Source organism: Myotis daubentonii, chromosome 8 (assembly GCF_963259705.1).
Source record: "Myotis daubentonii chromosome 8, mMyoDau2.1, whole genome shotgun sequence".
NCBI classification, from domain to species: domain Eukaryota; kingdom Metazoa; phylum Chordata; class Mammalia; order Chiroptera; family Vespertilionidae; genus Myotis; species Myotis daubentonii.
The window spans coordinates 82,863,860-82,890,974 of NC_081847.1; the positions used below are offsets into that span (position 1 = coordinate 82,863,860).

General features: G+C 44.4%; 1 protein-coding gene across 1 annotated transcript in view; it reads left to right on the plus strand.

Moving 5' to 3' along the window:
- The window catches only part of SLC14A2 (solute carrier family 14 member 2), a 375,636-nt gene that overhangs the window by 328,594 nt on the left and 19,927 nt on the right, over positions 1-27,115 (plus strand). The window contains exons 4-12 of the mRNA XM_059707198.1: positions 2,029-2,213; positions 4,931-5,111; positions 6,097-6,286; positions 8,183-8,311; positions 12,549-12,741; positions 15,482-15,629; positions 16,637-16,771; positions 18,383-18,432; positions 18,957-19,131. Of these exons, the coding sequence (XP_059563181.1) occupies positions 2,040-2,213; positions 4,931-5,111; positions 6,097-6,286; positions 8,183-8,311; positions 12,549-12,741; positions 15,482-15,629; positions 16,637-16,771; positions 18,383-18,432; positions 18,957-19,131 (1,375 nt within the window). The 5' untranslated portion in view covers positions 2,029-2,039. The remainder of the gene's footprint in view (positions 1-2,028; positions 2,214-4,930; positions 5,112-6,096; positions 6,287-8,182; positions 8,312-12,548; positions 12,742-15,481; positions 15,630-16,636; positions 16,772-18,382; positions 18,433-18,956; positions 19,132-27,115) is intronic.

Sequence of the window (27,115 nt, forward strand, 5' to 3'; positions counted from 1 at the left end):
TAGAGGTCTTACAGCAAGGGCAGTAGGAGTGGAAACCAGACTGGGGTGGCTAAAGAGAAAGAAAAATGCCAAGAGCCCAATTGAGGATGGCAAGCTTCAATTTAAAGTGAAAGTCGCCTACCCAGTTATGCAATTTCTCTCTAGCAATGTTCATTGCTTGATAAGAGCATGGAAAAGATGGAGGGTTGGGTTAACCTGGCTGGGATTTCACCACACAATAATGAGAGAGGGAGAGAAGAAGGAGCAAGGGGGTTGAAAAAGGAAAATGATGGGCCATGAAATTTAAGTTGGTTAAGGAAGAAAGAGGAGATGAGGGGGCTGGTAGAGGTAAGTGGTTGGGATGAAAGAACTGTATCAGAAGGTGCACTTGAGCAGGTAAGCTGGAAGTCCAGGAGGTAGTGACCAGAGAAGAGAATCAAGATTTTGAGATTTCAGAGTTTGGATGATATCAAGGCCATGTGTGGTTATGGAAATCAGTGGCTGAAAGGAAGAGGTAGTGAGTCACCGGAAATGAGGAAGACAAGGATCTGCAAAGTCAGAAAATAAATGATGAGTTAATGTCAGTGAGGTGAGTATCAATGCCTGAACATTGAAGTTGCTGAAAATTATTGGAGTAGAGATAACTATTAGGAGATCCTAAAGCAGCAGTTCTCAACCTGTGGGTCACGACCCCTTTGGCGGTCGAACAACCCTTTCACAGGGGTCGCCTAAGACCATCCTGCATATCAGATATTTACATTATGATTCATAGCAGTAGCAACATTACAGTTATGAAGTAGCAACAAAAATAATTTTATGGTTGGGTCACAACATGAGGAACTGTATTTAAAGGGCCAGAAGGTTGAGAACCACTGCCTTAAAGTCTTCATTGAATGAGAGAGTGAGCAGTTAGAGGGGTAGTATAGGCCTCAAAGAAGAGAGGATTCTACACAAGGAAGGTATATAGTGTTCTGGAAGCAACAGTGAAGAACAGTAATTCCTCTCATTGGGAGTAGAAGAGGAAATAGCCAGGGAAATGATACTAATGCAGGTATAGAAAGGGGGACTTCAGCCCCTTTGGAAATGTCTGCAATCCTTTAGGAATGTCTGCAATGGTAAATGTAAGGAATGCTAGCACCCATTCTAGGGATCTGCAATCACTGTCCTGAGATACACTGCCCTGCAACTCAGAGGAGGCAGCATGGAGCAATGGAGAAAATCAAAATCATATTGAAGAGGCTATGTGAAGAGGCCAAAGCCAACTCTCAAAGAAACAATAAAGTAAATGAAGACATAACTGAGCTGAAGGAGGCCAGAGAAGAATGGTTAAGATTACTGAATGGGAAGGGGAGAAATGCAGGACTACCTGGGACACCAGAATAGATTGAGAAACTGAGGGCTTCTTGCAGATGTTGTTCCTAAAAGCATGTCATGGCATAAACCCTGGCCCTAGTGGTCCCACACAGAGAGGGAAGGATGCCCAGCCTGGTGCACTCAGCTTCAAACAGATTATACCAGAGTTTCTTACTGTTTCTAGGGAAGGAAAAGGAGGAAGGAGATGGAAAGAGCACTGAGGGCAGAGGGGAGAGAAGGGAGACTGGAGGTCAACTATAAGCAATGTAGGCTCCCTAGCAATTAAGAAAACAAGTTTCTTTTAGATCGCCACTAAGTTGGAAGAGCCAGATCTATGTGTATGTATTAAGGGAAAATATATGTACAGATAGTACAACGACCAATATAAAAGGTAGAGAAAAATATTTCAGGAGTCAGAAAAAAAAAAGGGGGAGACACCTATTCTGGGTGTCAGAGAAATCTTCCCAATGGAATGGGCTTTCTTCTGGACTTGGAAGAATAGGGGGGTTTTGGAAGGTAAAGTTCACATGGATGGAGGAATGGCTCTAGGCTGCTCTGGCAGCACAAACTTCTGGAACAGCAGGTCCCATGTGTGTCAGGGCAGACCATATGCTTCCTGAGGCCTCTATCCAGCTTCAGCCAAGTCCATGTGAGCCTGATCCTGATGCACCTGTTCTGTCCCTTTTTTTCCACCAGTTGCATGACCAATGAGTGGCCACCCCCTGACGGAGATGTCTGAAACTCACAGCAGTCCTCTCCTGGCAGAGCCTCTTTCCAGCAGATACAAACTCTATGAGTCTGAGTTACCCAGCCCTACCTGGCCCTCCAGCCCTCAGGATACACACCCGGCCCTGCCCCTCCTGGAAATGCCTGAAGAAAAGGTGAGGAATGTTTCTCCTAGGATGTTTCCCAGGTGGGGTGGGGGTGGGGTTGGGAAAGGGTAGTGAAAGGTGCTATTTTCCCAACTACCCAATGCCTGTGTTATATAATGCCACAGAGGGGCCACTGTTCAGGGAGATTCTGTCCCAAGTCAATACATGGTCACTTCCATGATGAGTCCTACTTGGCCTAAGATGAAAATGTAGCTTGTGTGCAACGTGATTTTAAGGACAAGAAATGTACACACTCATACACCGGTCTTCCAACAGGTCTCCAGAATCTTGCCCCTTAGACTTGTCCCCTTGAATTACCTATTATCGCCAAAAGGAAGGCCTTCCTTCAAATGCCAGTCTTTATTTTTTATGCATTTTTATTGATTTCATAGAGGAAGGGAGAGGAAGAGAGAGATAGAAACATCAATGATGAGAGAGAATCATTAATCAGCTGCCTTCCGCAGGCCCCATACTGGGGATCAAGCCCGCAACCCAGGCATGTGCCCTGACTGCGAATCGAACCATGACCTCCTGATCCATAGACGGATGCTCAACCACTGAGCCACACTGGTCAGGCAAATGCCAGCTTTTAGCACTCCTTGAACACAGTAGCACAGAGGTAGCCTGGCTATAGCTACTAATACAGTGGAGAGGGATACAAGCCAGCACTAACAAACCCTGGGGAGAGAGAAGAATCTGATTTCCAGAGTTGCCACACTATATTATTTAGAACATCCAGTTTTCAACAAACAATAATGAGACATGCCAAGAAATAAGAAAGTATGGAACAGGGGAAATAAAGCAGTCAATAGAAACTGTCTTTGAGGAAGCCCAGACATTAGACTTACTAGAAAAAGACGTTAAATCACCTTAAATACAATTAAGGAACAACAACAACAAAACATGTCTAAAGAGCTAAAGGAACATATGAGAAGTATGACCATAATATCTTGCCAAATAGAGACTATCAATAAAGAGGGAATTATTTTTTAAAGAAACAAGTAAAAAAATCTGAAGTTGAAAAGTATAATAGAAGTGAAAATTTGCTAGAGAAGCTCAATATCAGATTCGAGCAGTCAGAAAAAAGAACCAGAAAATTTAAAGACAAGTCAGTTGCTGGCATGTCTGTCTAATGGCTTTTCTGAACTAATTCTGGATAGTATATATTTCTTATCATTTCTAGCCACTGATGTCTTGGCTCAATTAGCCTACTGGTCAGCCAGTGATTCAACAGACATATTCTAAGGGATCTGTGTGCATGCTGGGGTATATCTCCAACACTGGGGCAGTTTTCAACTCTACCTCAGCCTGCACTTTCTGCTTGTACAGAGACTCAAACTCAGCCAGATGAGAGCGGAGAGACCTCTCAGTTCTCCTTTGAGCTTGCACACTGTCCTGGTCATGTGCCAGCCCTACACATACATGAGGCCTTCTGGATTCACAGAGATACCCCCAAGCTTTTCCAACCCCTCTTTGGACATCTCATTCCTCTGTTTATCTGTTTAAGCTTTTGACTAGCTCATCACTCTCCCCAGTTGTTATCCACCGTCTTGGGCACCATTTTTCCACTGCTCTCATTGCCTTAATGGAGGAGAGAACTTTAGGTGTATAATTAAAATATAATGCAAGCCATGTGTGTAAGTTAAATTTCTATTAACACATTTTTAAAAAGTAGAAAGAAGCAAGTGAAATTAATTTCAATAATATATTTTACTTATCCTAATATATATGAATATATGTAATATTATTTCAATATATAATCAATATAAAGTATCATTGAGATAGTTTACACATTCTTTTTATACTAAGTCTTTAAAACTCACTTAAAGCACATCTCAGTTTAGATTAGTCACATTTCAGGTGCTCAATAGCCACATGTCCTGTTAGCTACTATAGGGGACAGCACAACTTTAGAGCAAGGAGTCCTGACCGAGGGGTCCACAGATAGAATCGCGGGGTAGGAACTTGGGAGGGGGGGTAAGTAAGTCATCTTTATTTTTCTTAACCTCCAACAAACTTTCACATTTACTTCAATTAGGAATACAGGAAATGAACAACAGTCATATTAGCACATGTGAGATTTTTGTCCTTGTCACAAACTGGGTTCCCCTAGGAAGCTGACTTGGAGATTTGCATATAAGAAGTTTACAGGGGTATGGCACTGGGTCAATACTTGCAGAGAAGTAAGGCAGCAGGATTAGAGCAGAAGCTGGGCTGTGATGCAGTCACCATAGAGGCCTCACTGCTCCTGTGGTGAGCGCTGGAGCTGGGATGGCCCTGCAGCGATTCTGAGTTAGAGTGGAGAGGCCCCAGGTATTCACTCCTCACTACCCTGAAGTCATAGTAGGCATTGGATCTGCCACGGCTATGTGTATCACAGTCTTTTCTGATATTGTGTTTCAGTGTCATTAGTTTTCTTTGTATTGCTACTTACTTTATCCATTTCCAAACACTTACGTTCTGAAAGGAAGTCCACAGGCTTGCCAAGTTGCCAAAAGGGATCCCTGGCACAAAGGGTTAAGAAAGGCTGCTGTGAAGAATGTGTAGAGATTCTGGGCAGAGCTGGTCTGAGTGGGGCAGTTGGGGCACCGTGAGACACAGTGCATATTTGTCTTATGATCCTTTATATCAAAAAGAAAAAAACCTGGCAACCTTCTTTAGCCCCAAATGCTCCTGCTCTCAAAAAGCTAAATTCTCTGATGTTTTGTCATCGCTTCTCCTGAAAGGATCTCCGCTCATCCAACGAAGGGAGCCACATCGTGAAAATTGAAAAGCCCAATGAAAAGAGTAAAAGGAGAGAAAGTGGGGCAGCCCCCCGGGGCTCAGCAGGCCGGGGAGGCATCAGCCTCCTCCGAGCAGTGAGCTACCTGACAGGCGAGATGAAGGAGTGCAGGAGCTGGCTGAAAGGTAAGTCAGTGCCCAGGGAAGAAGCAGCCGGGCCAGGCCAGTGGGCCAGCCCTGCCTCTGGCTTGGAGAGAGGAAGCTGCTCCCTCACTCAGCCATGTGAGGGCTCCCACCGATGGGGTGCGCCAGCCCTGAGTTGACTCGGGAAGGCGTAACGTATCCTAATAACGGAATCCCCAAGGTTTTGGAATTAAATGCATTTCACTCACTTGAATTGTTTGAAAATCCTTCACTCCTTCAGGGAATAATGGAATAGCTTTTGGACAACCACTTAGCCTATAAGCCATTTCCCAAACAAGCTGATTGGTCATTCTTTCACTTTTGCTGGCTGTGTATTATGTACCAAGTATTGGCATCACCCCACCAATATTCCAGAGTTTTTTCTTTTTAATATCTTCCTTCTCATCATTTCCCTAAACTAAATGCTGCAACAAACACGCCTCACCTCCCTGCCCCCACCTGTACGGGCTGTACTGGAAACCAACCCAGAGAATGAGATCGATTGTATGTTCCCTCTTCTGGCCCTGGCTTCCTCCAGGTCCTGACTCAATACTATTGTCACTGCTGTACTAAAGTCACTTCTTTCCCAGCTTCCTTTCTCCAGACCACTGCCTCTGCTGCTCAGATACCAGCCCTCAACTGAATCATACAGCACCACATAAAAAGAGCTTCCTTCCCTCTCCCCCCCTTCCCTTGGATCAATAAATTTCCCTTGGAATGCTCCTGGGGCTTCCTTGCCAACCAAGCCAATGGCTGGAACGGCGTTAAATTGGTCTCAGCACGGTGCCTCAGTGTGTACTGCAAAACTAGCACCCATGCGGACTGATTGCCGGGCCACTCAGAGATGGGCTGGGTGCCAGGCTGAGTGAGGGGAAGTGTCCTGGCTCAAGCATCCCTGTCTGCCTTGGTTGCCACACCAACCAGTGGTCCAGCAGGGAAGCACAGGCTGGACCTTGCTGATGGCTCTGGTTCTGCCCGTCTCTTTCAGATAAACCGCTGGCCCTGCAGTTCACAGACTGGGTCCTAAGGGGGACTGGTCAAGTGATGTTCGTCAACAACCCTCTCAGCGGGTTCATCATCTTCATCGGGCTCCTGATCCAGAATCCCTGGTGGACAATTGCTGGGGGTCTGGGGACAGTGGTCTCGACCTTAACTGCCCTTGCCTTGAGCCAAGACAGGTGAGTCCCTTTCCATGTTGGTCTTGGGTTTTGAGGCAGACAGGTGGAGAGGTGATTACTTGTGTGGTCAGCCTACCTTATCCTCTCAGCCAGGCCGAGGTCTCCTGAGTCTCAGCTTTGAACATGTCATTGGAGATCCTCACAGAATTAAACCACTCGTATGTTCACAGCAAATGACAGTGCCAGGCTCCATTTAACCGTAGAGCCTTCTGGAAACACTTCCTCTGTGGTAGGTGCAGAACATTTAGGCAGTTCTTCCCTCATGGAGCCTGCAATTTAGTTGAGGGGCACAAGACTAACAGGCAAGAAATGCCTTCTAATAATACAGGACAGTATGTAATACAGAGTTTGGAAAAGGCAAATTTAAGCCAAATATGCATCCAAATAAAATCCAATCCCTCAACTTGGCTTCCAAAACCTCTCTAATGCACCTACGCTGCCTACCACTCAACATCACACTTGTTCCCAATTGAGCATTGTTGCTTCTGCGTATCTAATCCTGCCATTCCCTCAATATCTCCTCCTCCAGGGAGCCACCCTGATTGCCCCAGTGTACTCTGACCCTTCCTCTCTCTCTGAACAACCACAGACCATACCCCATTACTATATTAGATGATTTTCTAATTGCTTTCTGAGTTTTCTCTCCCTGGCTATGTTCTAAGCATGTCCAAGATGAGAAGTCCAATCCAAATGTTTCATATTCCACTCCAGTGCCTGGAAAAGATTTGAGCTTCATTACTGATAGGTCAGTACCGTGTCCTACACCATAGGTGCAAAATTCTAGGCACCTTACATACACATTCTTCCAAAGAGCCATGACTTCACCACTGTCCACAATGACACAGCCACATATCCAGATCAGAACCTCCACCACTGGCCTCCACCACCACCCCTAGTATCCCGCCCCCATCACCACAGCCCACTGGTCCAGAGACTGTACTTTACAGATAGTAACCCAAAATCAGCAACACTGATGCTGCCGTGTTGTGATGGAACATGATCCTAATGACCCTTTGGCATTGGGGTTGAACCGAGTTTTATAGATTTGATGGTCAGAACAGGGGTATAAGGTAATGGGTTTCCTCCTGAGAACCAAATCCAGAAGCCACCAGACTTTTGACAGAGAAGAGTTCTAGAAGGGCACTCTCCACAGGGAAGGGCAGCTGTGGAAGCAACCCCTAGGGCTCCCCCAATTTTATCTCCCCAAAGCTTCCTCATTTTATTCCCACTGCCCCTGCTATACCCAGCCACTGGTGCTGCGAGACTTCACAGGTATGGGCCAGCCGTCTTTGCTCAGTTTGCCTGAAGCAGCTAGAATGTAAAACAAAAATGTACTAATTCTAACACCAAATACAAATGAGAAAATAGAGAGAAAATGCAAGGACAATGAAAAATAATTATTTTTCCAAAACATGGATTTCTGCTTCTCAGATAATTAGTCCTGAGGAGATTCTGAACACCCCTTCTCTTCCAGCCCCCCATCTACAGCTGCCCCTGACCTCCACTCCCAACCATCCCAGTCTCTCTTACACACACACACACACACACACACACACACACACACACACACACACACCTTCCCGGTGGCACACCTCAGGTTTCTTTCAGATTTCCCTCTATATGTAGCAATCTGAGGCTCCCCTGAGAAGGAGAGTGTAGACACAGAGAAGACAAAAGTGCATAATTTAATTCTAGATCAGCAAAGGTAATCAATGCGCACACAGGGGTGTGTGTGTGTGTGTGTGTGTGTGTGTGTGTGTGTGTGTGTGTGTGTTTATCTGGAAGGTGCTGGCAGCTATGTGATTGCCCAACATCTATCGAATAAACTGACTCCTCTGTGAGCAGCAGGAGAGAGGGACAATGGGGTCGAACGCAGATTATTCTGCTTCCCCCCAGGTCCGCGATCGCCTCCGGACTCCACGGGTACAATGGGATGCTTGTTGGACTACTGATGGCCGTGTTCTCCAAGAAGTTTGACTATTACTGGTGGCTTCTGTTTCCCGTGACCTTCACCTCGATGGCCTGGTGAGATGCCTCAGTGTTTCTGCTCCCAGACCCACAGAGCCCCAGGATGACTGCTGTGTCTTAGAATGGACAGGGACGTGCACCGTCACGAGGCCCCACGTCTTCACAGTCAGGCTGGTCTGTCCTGAAAGACACTGTGAAAGTCCATGAGTTCAGTCGCACCCAAGAGGATCATGTTTGAATCTGGAGTGACAGGGACCCTTTAAAGCAACAAAGCACCACACATTTGGTCTCATGCTGATAGTCCTCCTTGCATGACAGAGTCATGGAAAAGGCTGACATGCATTTCCTACATGCACAGTGCTAAGCAGTGTAGGGCTATTACTGTCCCGCGTACAGAAGGAAAGACCAAGGCACACAGAGGCCACATAGTTTGGCCCAAGGTCACACTCGGTAAAAGAGATCACTGCTAGCCTTCTGAACGCAGAGCCTGCACTGCTAAACCCCAGGCTCTATAGTAATCATCTATCCTGTGGCCGAACCAAGATCCAAAGGCTGAAAACTCGCTGGTGATAGATGCATAGAGCTTTCCTGGACCAGTGCACCTGTATTCAGAGCATAGAGCCTTTGATGAGAAACATCAGCTGAGATCTTACTGTGAAATCACCTCATTTTGCAGAAGGAAGGTAAAGTAAGGTAGGAGCGTATTAAGAACTATCCACTGGGTGCAGGGTGTGCGAGGCCTTTTACTCGTGGGGGCCTTAGTTTACTTGCATCCGCACCAGGTCTGCAGGGTCCGAGGGCGCCTGCTGAATGCAGAGGCAGGAGGCCCGAAACGAACCGTAGCCTGCAGCCCTGGGCTCACCTCCTCTCAGACATGCTGACTGATTTTTAACATCTCTAAGAAGTAAATGGCTTTCTTTGATTTCAAAGTCTAGAGTTACTAAAAGCAGTTAGTTTAATGTAGTTTAAGTACTGTTCCATTACTTTTTAGTAGTGCTTGCAAATAAATTACTACATTAAGCATTCCAGGGAACTTATGTTTTTTCTTGGGGCTTCTTTCTTAATCTATCAGGACAAGCAGCTAAAGCAGTCAATTCTATGGGGATTTCCTTAATATCCCCCACGGGCCTCCATGGAAGGAGTAGGAGGACTTGTCCTTATTTGCATACATTTGGTTTATAACTGCATAGATTAAGCCCCTTGGCACAGTTCCTCAGCCACATCACACTGGGAGGCAATTTGTCAGCCCCACCCTTGCTTCCCAATTTTAAAGATAAACACCACTGAGCGCCCTACTCTGGGCTGAGCTCTGTGCTACTACTGTAGTTGTTCACTTATCTCACTGAGTCCTTAAAAGCCAATCCACCGCATAGGTATTAGCAGTGTCATTTTCCAGGTTTATCCAACAAATGTTTGCTGAGTGCCTGAGATATGCATGGACTATTCTAGGTGTTGGGGACCATTGTGAGCAAGAGAAGGTCTCCATCCTCTTAGACCTTACATTTTTCTTGGCAAAGATAGAAATAAAACGCATGAACCATTGAATTAAAAAGATCACTTCAATGTGTGATAAGTACTTGAGGAAAATAAGATGGGGCAAATGAAACAGATAGTGATTCCAGATGGGGATGTCAGGACACCACTTTGCAGAGGGGTGTTTGGCCTAAATGACAAGAAGGTGCCTACCATCTGCAGATTTGAGTGAAGGATGCTGCAGGCAGAAGCAGCACATGGACAAAGACCCCAACTGGAGACATGTGATGTGTTCAAGAAACAAGACCAGTGGGGCTGAAACCCAGAATGGAGGGGGGCAGAAGGTGAGGCCGAAGTAGATGAGGGCCAGACCCCATATGCCTCATAGATAAGTGAGCCTTTGGATTTTCATGACAACTGTGATGGGAAGCAGTTAAAGGATTTAAGCAGAGGAGTGATGCGATGTGGTTTAAATCTAAGTAAATCACTCTGCTTGCAGTGTGGAGGATGGATTTCAACTGGACAAGAGTAAACACTGAAGGCATAGTGAGTTGTTTGCTACAACAACCCACAGGGATGAGGACAGTCTAGAATAGGGTGGTATCAGGGAGGTGGTGAGAAGTGGTTGGACTTGGCTATATTTTAAAGAAAGTAGAAGCAATAGGACTTCTTGAGAAGCTGTGGGGTATGGGGTTTGTGGGGGATGACTCAGATACTCCTATAACTTGCCTGAGCACCTGGGCTGATGGAGAAAACTAAGAAAAACAGGTTGGTGGTTGGAGACAGGATGCAAATTGAGGGTTCTGTTTAGACATGAAACTTTAAACTTCCAGTAGAGATGTTGAGTAGGTCACTGGATGTGCAAATCTGGAACTTAGTGATATGGTCAAGATTTGGAACTCAGAGGCAGATAGAAGATATTTTTTTGTCCATGGTACTAAAGATATTACCCAGAAAGAGACGGAGAGAGAGAGAGAGAGAGAGAGAGAGAGAGAGAGAGAGAGAGAGAGAGAGAGAGAGAGAATCTTCTAATATTTAGAAATTGACAAAAGAGAGGAAGAACAACTAACAGAGAGTTGTGAAGGAGCTGCTGGAGAAGCAGGAAGAAAACTGAGGATGTGCAGTGTCATGGCAACCCAGACAGAGAATGTTTCAGTCTAGTCCAGGGGTGGGCAAACTTTTTGACTCGAGGGCCACAGTGGGTTCTTAAACTGGACCGGAGGGCCGGAACAAAAGCATGGATGGAGTGTTTGTGTGAACTAATATAAATTCAAAGTAAACATCATTACATAAAAGGGTATGGTCTTTTTTTTTTTTTAGTTTTATTCATTTCAAACGGGCCGGATCTGGCCCGCGGGCCGTAGTTTGCCCACGGCTGGTCTAGTCAGAGGGTCCAGCAATCAAATGCAGGGAGCAGGGGATGACTATGGATTTGACAAGATAGACGTCACTGGTGAACTGAATGAGAGTCATCTTCATGGGGAGAACTCTGATTAGAGTGGGTTTAGGAACGCACTGGAGGAGGAAGATTGGGGTAGCAAAGATAGATAATACTTCTGAGGTCTATTGCTGTAAAAAGAAAGAGAAATGGGGCAATAACTGAGCAGACATTAGATTAAAGGGGGAGGGCTTTTAAGGTAGGAGATACTAGAATATGTTTGTGCATTTATGAGGAACTAGAATATGTTTGTGTATTTATGAAGATAATCCAGAGAAAAAGGAGAGAATCACAGGAGGGAAATCTTTGAGATAGATTGGTTGTCTAGGTACAGGGAAAAGAATTTGCCTGATAAAGGAACAGGAACACATCCATCATGTGAAATAGGCAATGAGGAGAGCATGTAGACACAGGGAAGTTGAATGTGGATCTTTTGGTGGGGAAATGAAGCATTTCTCATCTTGTCATTTCTATTTTCTTAATGAAGTAAAGCAAGGTGGTTAGCTGAAACTAAAGGAAAGCAGACGTGAAAGTTGAGGAGAAAAGAGGAGATGTGAAATACTTGTCTCAGCAAGTTGGAGAATTAATTGGCTAGGGATGTGAACAGGGTTTTCAGGCAGTCTTAAATGCCCATTTGGGCTTCACAGTCATTAATTAAAAGTAGACCACTCAGCCGGATCCTATGATTTCATGTTTTGTCCTGAGCTCGCTGAGTGTGGAAGACGTAGGGTGTTAGGTGTCCAGGGTATCCGGTCCCTTCAGAGGAAACAAAGCTAAAGAAGATTAATTACCTAATGTTGCTCACTCAGCCTGTAGTTAGCATTTGCACTCAGCTCTTTCTCCAAAAATCTGTGTTCTTTCCAAGGAAGAGGCCAAGAAGAAAGGAAACACAAACAACTCAAGGTGTCATTTTCACATGGTGGTTCCCAGAGTAATTCAAAGTATTTTAACTGAATCCAATCCTGTGTGCTATCTATGTGCCATGGCAGCCTCCGCCCAGAGGCCAGACCCCTAAAACATTATCACAGCTCAGCATATTAGCCATTGCACATCTAGATGAGCCAAAGACAATACATAATATTTTGTAAGAATTACATTTTGGTTCACTTTATTCGTTTAACTAACAAAGAAATGTTTATTCTATAAAGTTTTCTATTCAAGACAGTTTTATATTATTTTTAAATTTTGTTTCTCAAAGGTGCGGCCTTAAATTGAGCATCCTGTTCCCAATCACAGGTCAATGGACTGCTTGAGTCTCAAGAGAGCCAGGAAGGACCGTATCAGGGAGAGGGGACAGTAAATGGCACAGTGGTTAGAGCTGAAGAGATGGTGTAGCTCTAGGAATGACTACAGTGATTAACCCTTTGCTTCTTCCATCGTCAGCCCAGTTCTTTCTAGTGCCTTGAACTCCATCTTCAGCAAGTGGGACCTCCCAGTGTTCACACTGCCCTTCAACATCGCGGTGACCCTGTACCTGGCAGCCACAGGCCACTACAACCTCTTCTTCCCCACGACACTAGTGGAGCCCGTGTCTTCGGTGCCCAACATCACCTGGACGGAGATCGAAGTGCCCTTGGTAAGTTACCCTGTGGCAGATGAGTTTGGACGCCCTAATCCCACTGCAGACCTTCTCTCTAACTGATTTGGGCATTCCCCAGGCTCTCCGCTGCTCTACATGCCCCTCCCTCACATGACGGGTCTGGTGGAGAAGAGGACGGGAAAGGGTCACTGCCACCTTCACATGGTCTTTCAACAAACCTTCATTGAAGCCCTAGCTGGTTTGGCTCAGTAGATAGAGAGTCAGCCCGCAGACTGAAGGTTGCCAGGTTCAATTCCAGTCAAGGTCATGTACCTCAGTTTCAGGCTCAATCCCCAGCCCTGGTCAGGGCACGTATGGGAAGCAACCAATCTCTCTCTCTCTCTCTCTCTCTCTCTCTCTCTCTCTCTCTCTCTCTCCCTCTCTCTCTCTCTTTCTTCTTCTTCTTCTTCTTCTTCTTCTTCTTCTTCTTCTTCTTCTTCTTCTTCTTCTTCTTCTTCTTCTTCTTCTTCTTCTTCTTCCCTTCCATTCTCTCTAAAAATCAATGGAAAATCCTCAGGTGAGGATTAACAAAGCAAAAAAAAAAAATTTATTGAAGACCCAATCCATGCCCTATCCATGAGGCATGGTCCAAGTGATAGCTGCAGTGATATGTGGTATTGCCAGAGAGAAAGGCTCCACCCATCTGTATTGTGTGACTATACAGTTCATCACTGAGGGGGCCAGGGTGGAAAGGGCCACAGAGAAGAGATGGCTCTTGTTCACCTTCCAAGTAAACAGTTAAAAAGTGGTAGAACCCAAATCCACGTACCCTGAAACCCAAACACACTCTCTGAGCTCCCCACCCCACCACCACTCTGACAACAGGCTTCTCTTCTACCATCCAGAGCTGGTTTGAAGATTCAATGCCATTTCCCTCTTTCTCTTTAAAACAATGAGGGGAGTGACTTCCTTTTTGTTGAACAGGCATGTTGTTGTTACATGAGGATTATCCAGAGTATGAGGAGCCTGGCACTCAGTAAATTTCCACCACACACCTGACTTCCCCTCACACCAGGGTGTCAGCTATGGCCTAAAAAGCAGCGGGGAGGGGAGGCAGGCCTCCTGGGACTATAGTTCACCAAGTCCCTGTAGAAGGAATCTTCATTCTAAATCCAGGCTTCTTTCCAAGTCAGCTTGTTTCCTCATTCCTCTCATTCTTGGCTGCTTGGGCTTAAAATCTGTGTTCCCAGATGGAAGGTGGGAGCCCGATTCCCCTCAGCATTCCTCAGACTTCAGGAAGTCGTGGAATATTTATTGAGTAGCTTTCCAGCCTGTCCCCCCACTTAAGCTGAGATTCCTGGACTGGCACAAAGTGTTTCAGGTTCCTTTAAATAACACAGGGCCCCACCCTGTCATTCCTTGCACAAGTCTGTAGGGTCTAGCCCAGACAGTGCCTGGTTATTAAAAGGCTACCTCCTCAGAGACAAGGGTGGACAACTCCTAAAAGCTCTGGGAGACTCCTCAAGCAAAAATAATCAGACTAACTGCAGAATCCAATCAAGTTGTGAAAAAAGTACAAAATTTCACCAATGGGAGAAAGACAATGAACTCCCAACATCTACAATAGATTGTCAATAACTAACCCATTGGTCCCCAAACTCTGTTGTACATCCAAAACCCCTGAGGCACAGTCATGCTCCATACCAGTTAAGTCAGGAAGTCTGGGAGGAGCCAGGCGTCAACATTGTTTGTAAAGATATGTAGGTGGTTCCTGTGTACGCAAAGTTTAAAAACCACCGAGCTATCCAATACATGTTATTAAGCACCTATTAAGTACCCTGCCACAAGGGAGCCCTGTCCTCAAACAGGTTATATGATCTAGTAATGGAAAAAAGAGTTTGCAGGATTTTAAAGCTAGAAGATCATCTGCGGGGCCATCCTCCTCATTAGAGCGGAGGGCACCAGAGCCTAGAATGAGGAGATGACATGCCCATGGTCACACAACCTTGTACAGAGCCACCCTGAAAGCTGTAGCCCTCAAGCCCCAGGCCAGGGCTCTCCCCGCCCTGCCGATCTCCTTCCCTTCCTTTTTGCCCTCAAAGGACAGCCAGAATGTGGGTGATTCAGCTTGAGCGGGAAAAGACCATCTGACATCACTGCCAGTTAATCATCCTCAATTCCAACATCACCAAATGACGCTCAGCTCAGGGACGGCTGGGCTTTGTGCTGTTCTCCAGACGTTCTTCACGTTACTTTCTTCAATGCTGAGTGCTCCTCCTTCCCAGGGCCTCCTAGTCCCCAGGCTAACACTGAATGTGCAGCAGCCACCAAGAGACTAGGGGTCAAGCTCAGAGGCTGTAGCTTGGGCTTGGCCACCAATGTGCTAAGTGACCTTTGGGCCATCATCCATCAAAATGGCCTTGAATGGTCCAAATAGTCCTGGAGTTTTTCTAGAATTTCCCGTAGTTCCTGAAATCCCCAATGGTAATCTAGAGAGGAGGTTCCCTCAAAGTAGAAGCCATGTGTCCCTCAGAAACACCCTGCCAGGCCCTGGGTTGGGGAGCCCTGCTTGGCTTTGCATGAGCAATGCTCAGATGCCTGCAAGGTGATGGAGTGAGGAGCTGTTTGTTCCAGGTCACACCCTCCCATCTTCTCTCACACACTGGAGGGCACAGCCATACTCCCGTTCAGCCCCATTACCCACCCACCCCCCAGGAATGGCTCAGTCCTGGCCCCGAGTCTGGTCTTTGCATGACCAGCCCACACTCCAGTGACCTGGATTCTGTTTACTTTGCAGCTGCTACAAGCCATCCCTGTCGGGGTTGGCCAGGTGTACGGCTGTGACAATCCCTGGACAGGTGGTGTGTTCCTGGTGGCTCTGTTCATCTGCTCACCACTCATCTGCTTGCATGCAGCCATTGGCTCCATCGTGGGGATGCTAGCAGGTAGGACAGCACCCCTCTCTGCAGGGATCATTTTCCCACAGTCATTCTCACACACACATAACAAATATTCTAGACTTGCTATCTTCACTGGAGTTCATAAACACTATCAGGTTACTTCTCCATTTCTTGACTCTTCAAAGGGAGCAGATTGCAGTAGCAGGACACATGGAGAAATGCAAGGGGAACGAAGACCAATAGGCTTGCAGACTGAGCCCTTAGGAGCTAAGGGATAGAAGCAGAAGCTGATAGGCAGGGGTATAAGTGAGCCAACACTTTGAAATTTTGAGTAAGCTAAAAGAAAAAAAATATTCTCAAAAATTGTATTGCCGCTTGAAAATGTAATTTAGTATGTCTACATATATGTATATGTGTGTACACACACCTATAAATGTGTATGTGGACAACAGAGTCAGAAATTAGCGTTCGGGGCATTGGGAATAGGAACCTATTGACTCATTCCAATATTTTGCAAAAATGTCTTAGAAACAGAACTTTAAAAAAAGTTATCTGGAAAAAATTTCAAACTTATCAAAAATAAAAGTAGCTCAAGAGGCACCCATAATCCTTTACCCAGATTCACCGATTGTTCGCATCTCACCCATTTTGCTGTATCACTTCTCCATCTCCATATGTCTATGTATGCACATTCATGCTTTTTCTCAACCATTTGAAGCAGAATGTTTTCAATTGAAATCTTTCTTGCTAAAAATGCAGCTTCTCTGGCCAAAGAGAGAGCTAGAGTCCCATGGCCTTGCCCTCCCCCCAACGCTGGAAGTAGCCATAGATCTGCATCAAATCTTTGAAAACCAGCTTGGAAACCACTGCTCTCTTCCCATTGCTGGTTTCCAGAGACCAGGCACCATCTGTAGAGGCTCCTTTGATGGATAGCTATAGCAGGTGTCAGGGGGAAAGGCTGGAATGAGGCCACCCTGGTCCCAGCACCAGCCACAAGATGCCTTTGTGCTGTGACCCAGAACCAACCAGAAACACCACACCTTATCCCACAGCCCTGACAGTGGCCACGCCCTTTGAGACGATCTACATGGGCCTCTGGAGTTACAACTGTGTCCTTGCCTGCATTGCCATCGGAGGCATGTTCTACGCCCTCACCTGGCAGACCCACCTGCTGGCCCTCGTCTGTGGTGAGTATTTGGGAAAGCTGACAACCAAGTCACTCTGCTATTCCTCCCTCCCCGAAACCCACCTTAGGTGATGAAACCCATGGTGACCACTAATAAGTGAGCAACAGTGATAGAAGGACCAGTGGCTTGGGTCTTTCACAGCTGGGCGACTTGAGGTGCCTCCTCCATCACATAGTGCATTCCTACTCTCAGTAACTCTTCATTCAACAACGATTTGTAGGGCAACACTAAGTTCCAGACCCCAGGCGAGGCATGGAAGACACAGTAGTGTCATGAGGACATGGTCTAGCAAAAGAGGATCCCTTGCACAGTTATTAAGGTTGTAATGTCTAAAAAGATTGTTGGAACGATCTAATGAGATGGTGTACTTGGGAGCATTGAGATCTAAGAAAAATATAATATAGCTCTATGGAAGCTTGAATGTGTATAATAAAGACAGAATGCTGTGTCTGAAGAGAAATTGAGCACAATCATTATATCTGCACCCACACCACACTCTGTGCCATATAAACATATGAACCCTCTTAATCCTCCCAAGATCACTACCAGGCATAGATTGTCAACCCATTTTACAGATGAAGAAATGAGACTCAGAGGGATTAATGAACCTAGAACTCAGCTATTAATGGCAGAAGCAGGATTCAAACCCCAGTCCCATCTTTCCATCAGCCTTTCTGCTCTGGTTTGCTTACATTCTCTGGAAACAGCAGGATTTTAATAAGCAAAACTAGAGACAGGGCAGAATCACATCCAGGAGAACTTTCCTTTTGTTTCCTCCCACTTCAGTGTGGAAATGCTAAATGACTTCCATGCCCCTTATATCCCCCTCAGCATAGCACAAGGGTGGGTATGGAGACAGTAACCTCAGTAAATATTTGTTAAATAAAAAGCACCAGGTATTTTGAGGGTCAGATTGGGACTGCCTTTGGCCTTCAAAAAGTGGCAGGTTCCTGTGGCTAGAACCTTCTGGGGAGGCTTCAGAGGGAGGTTGAGGTTCATCTCAACACTTTCAGGGTGGGATCTGGACAGGCAGGGGAGAAGGTGTTCTGGAAAGAGAAACAGAGAGAACAAAGGGGCAGGGGCAGAAGGAGCTTGTCCAGAGGCACCAGGGGTATGGCAGCTCTCCCCTAACTGTCCTGGGGGCCCACATCCTGTGGTTGAACCCAGATGACTGGCTCCTAGGAATGAGCTCAGAGAACCAATAAGGTCCAGCTCTGATGGGACTTGGTGAAGGTCCAATGGCATCATGGTTGCTCAGAATCTCGAACAGGAGGGGCCTCATCTGGAGCTCATATAGTCTGACCACTCACCCCACAGACAGGTAATCATTCAGGCCCGTGCTCGACCATCTCAAAGTCAGTGTGGACAAGTAAAAGATGCTTAGTGACCCCCTGACTCTATGCAGGGCCACCATGCAAATGGGAGGGGATAAAAGGATATGTAAGTTTTACCCTCTGCCTTCAGAGAATGCGCAGTCTGGTGGGAGATGGGCCACATGTCAAGATGTGGTGTAGACACTGAGGCTGCTGGAGACAGGCTGAGATCCCTGCTCTTGAAGAAGGTTAGGGGTGGGCCCTGGGAGCTGACTTGGTGATCCTTGTTCTTCTGCAGCCCTGTTCTGTGCGTACATGGGAGCAGCCCTCTCCAACATGATGGCAGTGGTGAGTTCGGACTCTCCTGAACACTGTGCCCTTCCCTAGCCCGGGCTTCAGGATGTTTGGAGTCTTGAGGAAGAATCCTGAGGGGGTTATAGTAGCCAATACTCTGCACAACACCTTTGTCAAGGTTTATCTAGGGTTTTTCCTGAGAAGCACTGGCAACTGGGTACAGTTGCCTCTGAAGTGTGCATGGTGTGTGTGTGTGTGTGTGTGTGTGTGTGTGTGTGTGTGTGTGTGTGATGCAACCAACAGTGGAGAACAAGGATGCACAGATAGTACTTGTGTTTGGCTGAATGTTGGAGGCCATCATTTCTAGGCCAATTTTCAGCTCCATCATTAAAAGATTCTGATTGTGTCCAAAGGTGACAACACCTCAAATTCATAGACCAACTCCTCTGTCCTTATGACTCCAGAAACAAATGCTGTCACTAGGAGAGGTGTCCCAACCTCAACCCCTACCACATCCTTCTCCCCCAAGGTCCCTGGAGTCTAGGAACATTTTCAGACACCAGTGCTTTTGCTTCCAGGTTGGCGTACCACCAGGCACCTGGGCCTTCTGCCTCTCCACCCTCATCTTCATGCTCCTGACAACCAACAACCCCGCCATCTACAAGCTGCCCCTCAGCAAGGTCACCTACCCAGAGGCCAACCGCATCTATTATCTGACCTTGAAAAGCACTGAAGAAGAGAAGTCCTCCAGCGGTGACTAGCCAAGTTCTAGGCAGAAATGCTCTTTGCCTGAACCTTGTTCTGCTCCCTGTGGTCTTGATTCTGGGTCAATCAGCTACAGCACCTCTTTCTTTGCCTCTCCTTGCACCTGTGCAAAACTAAACACCAACAACTCTCTTTCCTGATGCTGGTTTTCTCTCTCTGACCAAATTGCCATAGCTATCCATCATGTGACATTAGAGGAAGTTGGTAACAAGCTTACTGGAGTTAGAAGCAAGGCATGGGTTTTCAAAGTCATCGACTTAAAACAAGAATATTATTTGTTTGTATTTAGTATTTGGGGAAGGTGATTTAGAGATAATCTTGTTGGCATGTTTAACTAAATAATAGATGCTATAAAATTGATCTTAATGAGTAGTTCCTAGGCACAGACACAGAGTAAGTGAAAATTCAGGGGACACATGCAAAGAATTGAAGGCACCATAGTACACAGAGCTACTAGCTGATGGGCACATACAGCTTTGCATAAAACTTTATACTAATAAGGTTTTAAAATTGAAATAGGGACAACTAGGGCACTGGAAGTGTCTAAATAGGGAGTCTCAAACATTTAGTGGTCAGAGTAAAGGGCAAGGTGATATTCCATAGTAGGAAGGAATTAATTAATTAGAATCCTACATGTGACTTTTATTATAAAGGGTGTTTCTCAGTGTAACTCAAACCAGCAACATTGGCCAGAAATTTCAGTTGCTGAAAATACCTGAGCTCATTTGTGAATAGCTAGGCAAGTTTGTTCCATTTTCTTATTTGCTTATGGGTATTGGAGGCTCTTTGAGATCTGATATTTCAATGGTTGACCTTGACTTTACTTAAACAAACAATTATTCATGAATTTTATAATTTGCCTTTCCAATTAATACAGTAACTAGCTTGCATTTAGTATTTAGTTGTATATAGATCAGGAGTTGACAAACTTTTTCTGGAAAGGGTCAAATATTTTTGGCTCTGGAGGCCATAGTCTCTTTTGCAAATACTCAACTTTATTGTTGTAGTGAAAAATAGCCTGGGATGGTATATAAATGAATGGGAGTGGTTGAGTTCAAATAAGACTTTATCAAACAGACAGCAAGCTAGATGTGGCCTCCAAGCAGTTGTATGTCAGTTCCTGCTACACATAGGCAACATAACAATGGTCAGGCATGGATGGGCAGTCAGCAGGCCCAAAAGACACCACCAGGTTTTATACCACAGACATGTACCTGCTGGGTGATAGTGTGAAAATTCTTAGGAAGTGGAAGGAACACAAGAAAGTGAGATTAGTATGACCAGACTCAGGAAGATGCACCCTCATGCTCTCAGAGAATGACAGACCCAGTGATGTGTACCAGCAGGTGCAGATTTAACCGTCCCTCCTTCCACACAGATGTCTGGGAACCACTCCTAAGGCTCACCGTCCTCCACTTCCTCACTCTGTTTCCCCCTCTGCCAGCGGGCTCACCACCGTGCAAGGAAGAAAAAAACATGACCCTTCGGAAACCCAGGAGTTTCCAGCAGCAAGAGCAGGGAGGCTCATAGAAGCTCAGGGTTGGAAGGGAGTGTGAAGGCCAGGTAGTCCCCCATCCTGTGATGCAGAGGCCTCTATATGAAGCTCGGGGGCTCAGTTCCCAGCCAGGCTTCCAGCCAGGGCACAATTACCCAAAATGGAAGGGAGACCCCAAGGTATTCTAACAAGAGATAACAGAATCAGAGATACCCCACTAATTGCCCTAGGAAATCGCCTCTTCTCTCCATGAAGCCCTTGAGAAGCTCCGCCCAAGAACTGAACTGTCTTTTATTGGATTTCCGGGAGAGGAAAACTAGTTGGATATGAAAATTCTTTCAGCTCACTTGGGTAACTTTATCTCCTCCCCTCTCTTCTCTTCCCTCCCCACTTCATAGTTTGTCATTTATGAGGTACCACTTTGATCACAGGGATCTAGGTTTTAAGGGGGGTTTTTCCTCCCAAGTTTCCACTTTAACAACTCCCCTCCCCTCCAGGAATGAAGAATTTAACTATATTACAAGATGCCAAACTCATTTGAAGACAAATGGATAAAAGTTAAGTTAGTCAGAAAAAGGAAAATTATATGCCCAGCAAGTCTAGAAAAACCACAGGGCCCCAGAAAGTCTATTATACACTGTGACCAAAATGGCCAGATATTTACGTAGAAATAGAAAAACAAATTATCTGCTAGTTTGAGAAGTAAAAATCCCCAGGCCTCTGAGAAGTCTGCCCCGTGCAGATCACACTGTCTACAGGCCACGGACAGATGCCCAGATGTCCTCTGAAGTAGCCCAAATAGTCTCAAGGGACAGGAGAGCTCCCTGGAGTGACCTTGCCCCACCTTCACCAGCACTTCCCCATCTCACTGACGCCCTGAATGAGTAGAGGCAGGAGACCTAAACTTACACATTCTCACCACCAGCATGAGATTGCAAGAGGGCAGGCCACTGATACTATCTACTATCACCCCGAATACCAGCAGAGGCTTTTGGAAAGCTGAACATAAGTGTTTGTGGCTGAACATTAATAAGCAGTCATTAAAGGGAGAAGGAATATAAGTGTGGGACTGGGGAGAAGGGGACTTTAGAGGAAACACTGTCTTAAAATCTCTTTTTTATCACGCACACCCCTTTTCCCTGTCCCCTCCCCAAATCTTATCATTTCCTCTCCCTCTAGCTTCACCATCTCCCGCTCCCATTTTCATCTTCTCTGCTACATGGAAGAGTTTCATTGTCAGCGTGGAACAGCATTGTCCTGCTGTATTTTTAAATCATGTATCTCGAATCATCTTTCCAATCACTTTTATGGTAATTGACATAGTCAAGTTTTCTACTTCTTCTTGGTCAAACTTGAGAATTTGTTTGCTGGGAAATAATCTATTTTCTTTAGTTTTAAATTTTTGATGCCATAGAGTTACTCATAATGTTTTCACAATAATTCAATCTCTTGTGTATCTGTGGCTTTGTCTCCTTTGTAATTTCTAATCTTATGTGATTTTGCTCTCTCTTTTCCTTAATCAGGTTTGTGAGAGATTCATCCATTTTATTGGCCTTGACAAGGAAGCAGTTTGTAATTAATTTGTTATTTCTACTTGTTGCAGTTTGTTCTTTATTTTATTGATTTTTTTTCCTGTTTTCTCGTGTTTTGTTTAAATGTTCTTTTTTTTTAAAGTGATGTAAAGTTTCTTCATTTTAGATCTTTTTCCTTTAATGACAAAGGAATTTAAGGCTATTAATTCTACCCTGTGTACACCTTTAGCTGTGTACTGTAGGTTTTGAAATAAAGAATTCTACTTTTATCAGTTTTTAAATAGTTTGTAATTTTACTTTTGATTTCCTTTTGATCCAAGGATTATTTAAAAATGTGTTTTTTTAATTTCCAGCACTTAAGAACTTTTTGATACTTTTAAACTTTCTATACCTAGTTTTATTGGATTAAGACAGAGAATATTGCCTGTAAAATCTCTATTTTAAAATTTTATGAAATTTGAAATTTTCTTTGTAGCCAATTACTTGATTGATTTTGGACATATAAAATGCAAATTTTTATTTGAAAGAAAGACATTAAATTGATTTATTAATTGCATCATTCAATTATTCTATGTGCTTATTTATTTTTTGTTCATGGGATCTTAATTATGAAATGGGTTTATTAAAACTCAACTATAGCCATAGCTGGTTTGGCTCAGTGGATAGAGCGTCAGCCTGTGGACTGAAAGGTTCCAGGTTCGATTCCGGTCAGGGGCATGTGCCTTGGTTGCAGGCACATCCCCAGTGGGGAGTATGCCGGAGGCAGCTGATCAATGTTTCTCTCTCATCAATGTTTCTAACTCTCTGTCCCTCTCCCTTCCTCTCTGTGAAAAACCAATGAAATATATTTTTTAAAAAATTCACCTATAATTGTATAGCTTAATAAACTCTTTTGTATTTGTAAAACCTTTGCCTCATATATGTAGCAGCTATGTTGTTTGATGCCTATTGACTATCATTCTTCATAGATTTTATCTTTTACTATTACAACTGCTCATTTTATGCTCATTAGTGCTTTTAACCTCATATCAGCTTATTAATGTTGCCATACCTACTTTCTGATATTTTCTTATACCTTTGTTTTAACCATTATTATTTTCTTTTAACTGTATATCTTAAAAATAACATAGAGCAATGTTTTATATTTAACCTAATCTAAGTGTTTCTGTAATTTAGTAGGATAATTGAACCCCTTCATATTTATTGTAACAATCAATTTGCTTCTTTTATTTATTTCACTTTGTTTTTACTATTTACTTTTTGTTTTCTGAACTTTTCTCCTTTTGCACATTCGATTATGTTACTATCTTTTTCTTTCTTTCCTTTGTTCATTTGGAAGCTCTGCTATATTTCTTCCATTCCACTAGTGGTCACTGTTTCTTTCCCAATGCTCATAAGCAAAACTGTATTTCTCTGTTGTTATATAAAAGCAAGACACTAAATAGTTTACCCACACAAGCTACCCCATTTTGCCAATGCTCCTTGCTCACCCTGTGGAATGAAAACCTTTATACTACTTTCACTCCTCCCCAAGGTCCTCATCCCTAACACACTTCCTTCTCCAATATTTTCCACCTCTAGATTTTGCCGAGATCATTATTTCTTTTTCCTCTTGCAATATTTCTCTTTTTTTAAACAAACCAAAAAAAAAAAAAAAAGGAATTCTATCATTGTGGCTTTGGAGTTTACTATTTATATTGGGTGTGTTACCTTTTATCACTGTGTTCTCTATTCATCATCTTCCCCTGTTTTGTGATCTTGGTTCTTATTCATTAATTACCTGTTTAGAAGTCCTTCTTTTTGTTTTCTTCAAATAATATATGACAGAATACAGGTGACACATTCTCTGACTGTTTGCATGTCCACAGTTTCTTTCTCCTGATAAGTGAATGGCATTTCAGCTGGGGTGTCTGGGCTATAGCCTTTCCCCTCAGTTGTCTGGAGGTGTTGTGTCTTCATTTTCTGGCTGCCAAGTGTTACAAATAAGAAATCTAATATCAATATCATCCTTTCATTTTATAAACAACCTGCTCTTTCTTTCTAGAAGCTTGTAAGGTTTTCTCCTTATCTTTGGAGTTCAGGGATTTTATGAAGTTAAGCCTAAGTCTTTTCCCATAAATACTGCCTTTCAAGCTGCAAACTCAAGCCTTTCTTCAGCTAACGTTTGTCTGGTTAGTGCTTTTCCTCTCTCTCTTCCTTTTTCTATTTCCGGAATGCCTATTATTCATTTGTCAGTTCTCCTTGGTCTCTGGTCCAAGTTGCTCTTCTCCTTCGCAATGTTTACCATTTGTATTTTTGCTCTGCTTTGAGATATTTCTTCCACCTGATCTTCTAGACCACTGACTCAGATCCCAACAGTAGCCTGTCTTTTCTTCAATTCAACAGATAAGTTGAATATTTTAGTTCAAAAATCATGTTTTCATTTCACAGTATCTTTAAGATGGGAGTCACGATTGAATCTCCACGTGTGTTTCTATTATTCTTTTGTTGTTGTCTATCTCCTCTTGCTCTGTAAATCAGATACAGCTTCTGGTAACTCATGGCCCCAAATGTCTGTCATTCCCCTTATTCTCTGACTAATGGGCGCCTGTATTGGTAGCTCAAGAACACTTGCCAACTTGCATGAGCTAAGGCCCTAGAAACTCTGCCTTGTGGCCTGACCTCATTCACTCATTCACCCAGGTGACATTGTATGAGGAACTATTAATATGTTACTCAGGCCCACACTTGACAACAAACCAGGAAAGACTCAGACCAGTTCCTGCCTTCAAGGAATTCATTTTATGGGGATCTGCCTGGCCAGGTGAGTAGTCTCACCCGAGGTGAAGATGTAGATCACACCACAGATTGCCTGAGCCACATAAGTTAACAGCACCAGTTTCATTATTTTGAGTGAATCATCTGTTGGGTTGGTATCCTATTCAGAAAAAGTATCAAGGAGGATTTTAAGGGTCCCGGAAATTTTCTGTGCCTATTCTCCTCTTGTCTTCTATCTTGCCATTACCTGTGCCCAAACATTCCCAGCCATCCTTTATATTTGAACCTGTTAAAATATAAACAGTTCTGGGAAGATAACACAGTAAGCATGATCAGTCATTTGCATCTTAGGCTGAAGAAATGATTTCTGGGAATAGGTTGAATGAAAAAGGAGGGGAGGGTACAAAGGAAAAAATGGGTAGCACATTTTAAGAGAGTCTTTGGCAAGGAAGGGTCTGCTGAGTGACTAAGGTCTGAAGCCCCCTTGGCTCATCAGGAATGCTAGTGAAGGTGCTGTATTTGGTTTAGAGAAAAAAAGAAATGACTGGGTCTATAGTATGAGGTAACACATGTGGTAACTCAAAGTTACTTTGGAGCATGGAACAAGACCCACTAGGAGGGAATGATAAGCAGGCAGACTTTGAATCAGTGGAGAGGGGTGTTTTTTAACACTGGAAGTTGTCCTGTGAAACCCTGAGTTCCCTGCTCTGGCAGTGCAGGCCAGGAACCAGAGGCCTGTTGGGGATGCTTGCTTTGGTGGGGGTAGACCAGATAACCACTGTAGACTTTCTCTTCCAAGTTTCAGTGATTCCATGGCCCTGGGTGCCTACAGAGGAATGAGGAGGAGATATTACTGAGGTGGCAAAAAGTTAAGAACATAGAGATGGAATGTACCCAAAATATACCATTGTTGCCTTTGCAGCTTGTCCTAGGGCTTAACTGGCTAGCCATGGGGTCAGTTTACCAAAATGCTCACCGTGGGTTTTTGTATGGATGCAAAGTGAGGGACCAACATGACTCAGCTATGCCTTGTCCTTCACCTTCTCCTCATCACTCTCCTCTCTCAGGTGGTTCTTCTGGTCAACCCTCTTATATCTGCCCATAAAGATACTCAATCTTCCTGGCCTGTATCTGTGGCTACATCAAACCCATGTGCTTCCATTTTTTTGTGCTTCCTGTAAGAGTCTTTGCTTTCTTGGGTCATAAGGCTGCAAGGGCTTGGGGACAGCTACAGTATAAAACCAGTTAGGGGTTGGTAGTTTCAGGGTGACTATGATTTCTACTCAATAAACCTCAGTCACATTTGGCAATTTTAAAGGCATATGTGTGTGTGTGTGTGTGTTTTTAATACATTTTTAGTGATTTCTAAGAGGAAGGGAGAGGGAGAGCGAGATAGAAACATCAATTATGAGAAACATTGATCAGCTGCCTCCTGCATGCCCCCTGCTAGGGTTGAGCCCGAAACCCGGGCATGTGCCCGGACCAGGAATTGAACCATGACCTCCTGGCTTATAGGTGGGTGCTCAACCACTGAGCCACACCAGCTGGGCATTTTTTTATGTGAGATTATTTTTAACTTGCCTGCCTTTTCCTGCCTCTTGCCATTCTGAGAAAATAGACAAATCCATAGGGAATCCTTCTGTCCTTCCAATGTCCCAAAGAGGGAAGTGAAGAGATTACCAGAAAAGTCCTCTTAAAGTATGTGAATCAATAATTAGGAGCCCCCAGCCCCTCCTACAGCTGCACAGGCTGCTGGAACAGATGAAGTAAAGGAAGTAGCTCTTTAGAGAACATTTAGCTCAGCTTGCATTTATTCCTCATAAACTCTGGCCTCTTCTTCTGGAAGAATCCAACTTCTCCAAGTTTAGACTCTGGTGGTCAATGCAGCCTCCTCCCTCTGAGACGTAGAAATGTAGAGTTGAAGGGAGCCATGAGCATTGGAAACTTAGTTCTGAAGTGAATTCTGATTAACTGAGCCTCAGGAGAATAATCTGTAGGTACAGGCAGTTATCTTGGGGAGTTGTTGGTTATTTTTTTTTTAGTTTTGAATTATTTCATATCCCAGAAGGAGGAACAAAAGTTGCCAAAATAAAACCCGAAAGCCCTCCTGTATATCATTACATTTGTGCCACCCAATAAAAGGCCAAGGAAAGCTCTGGGCCATTGTACACCAGTCTTCGATAGGACC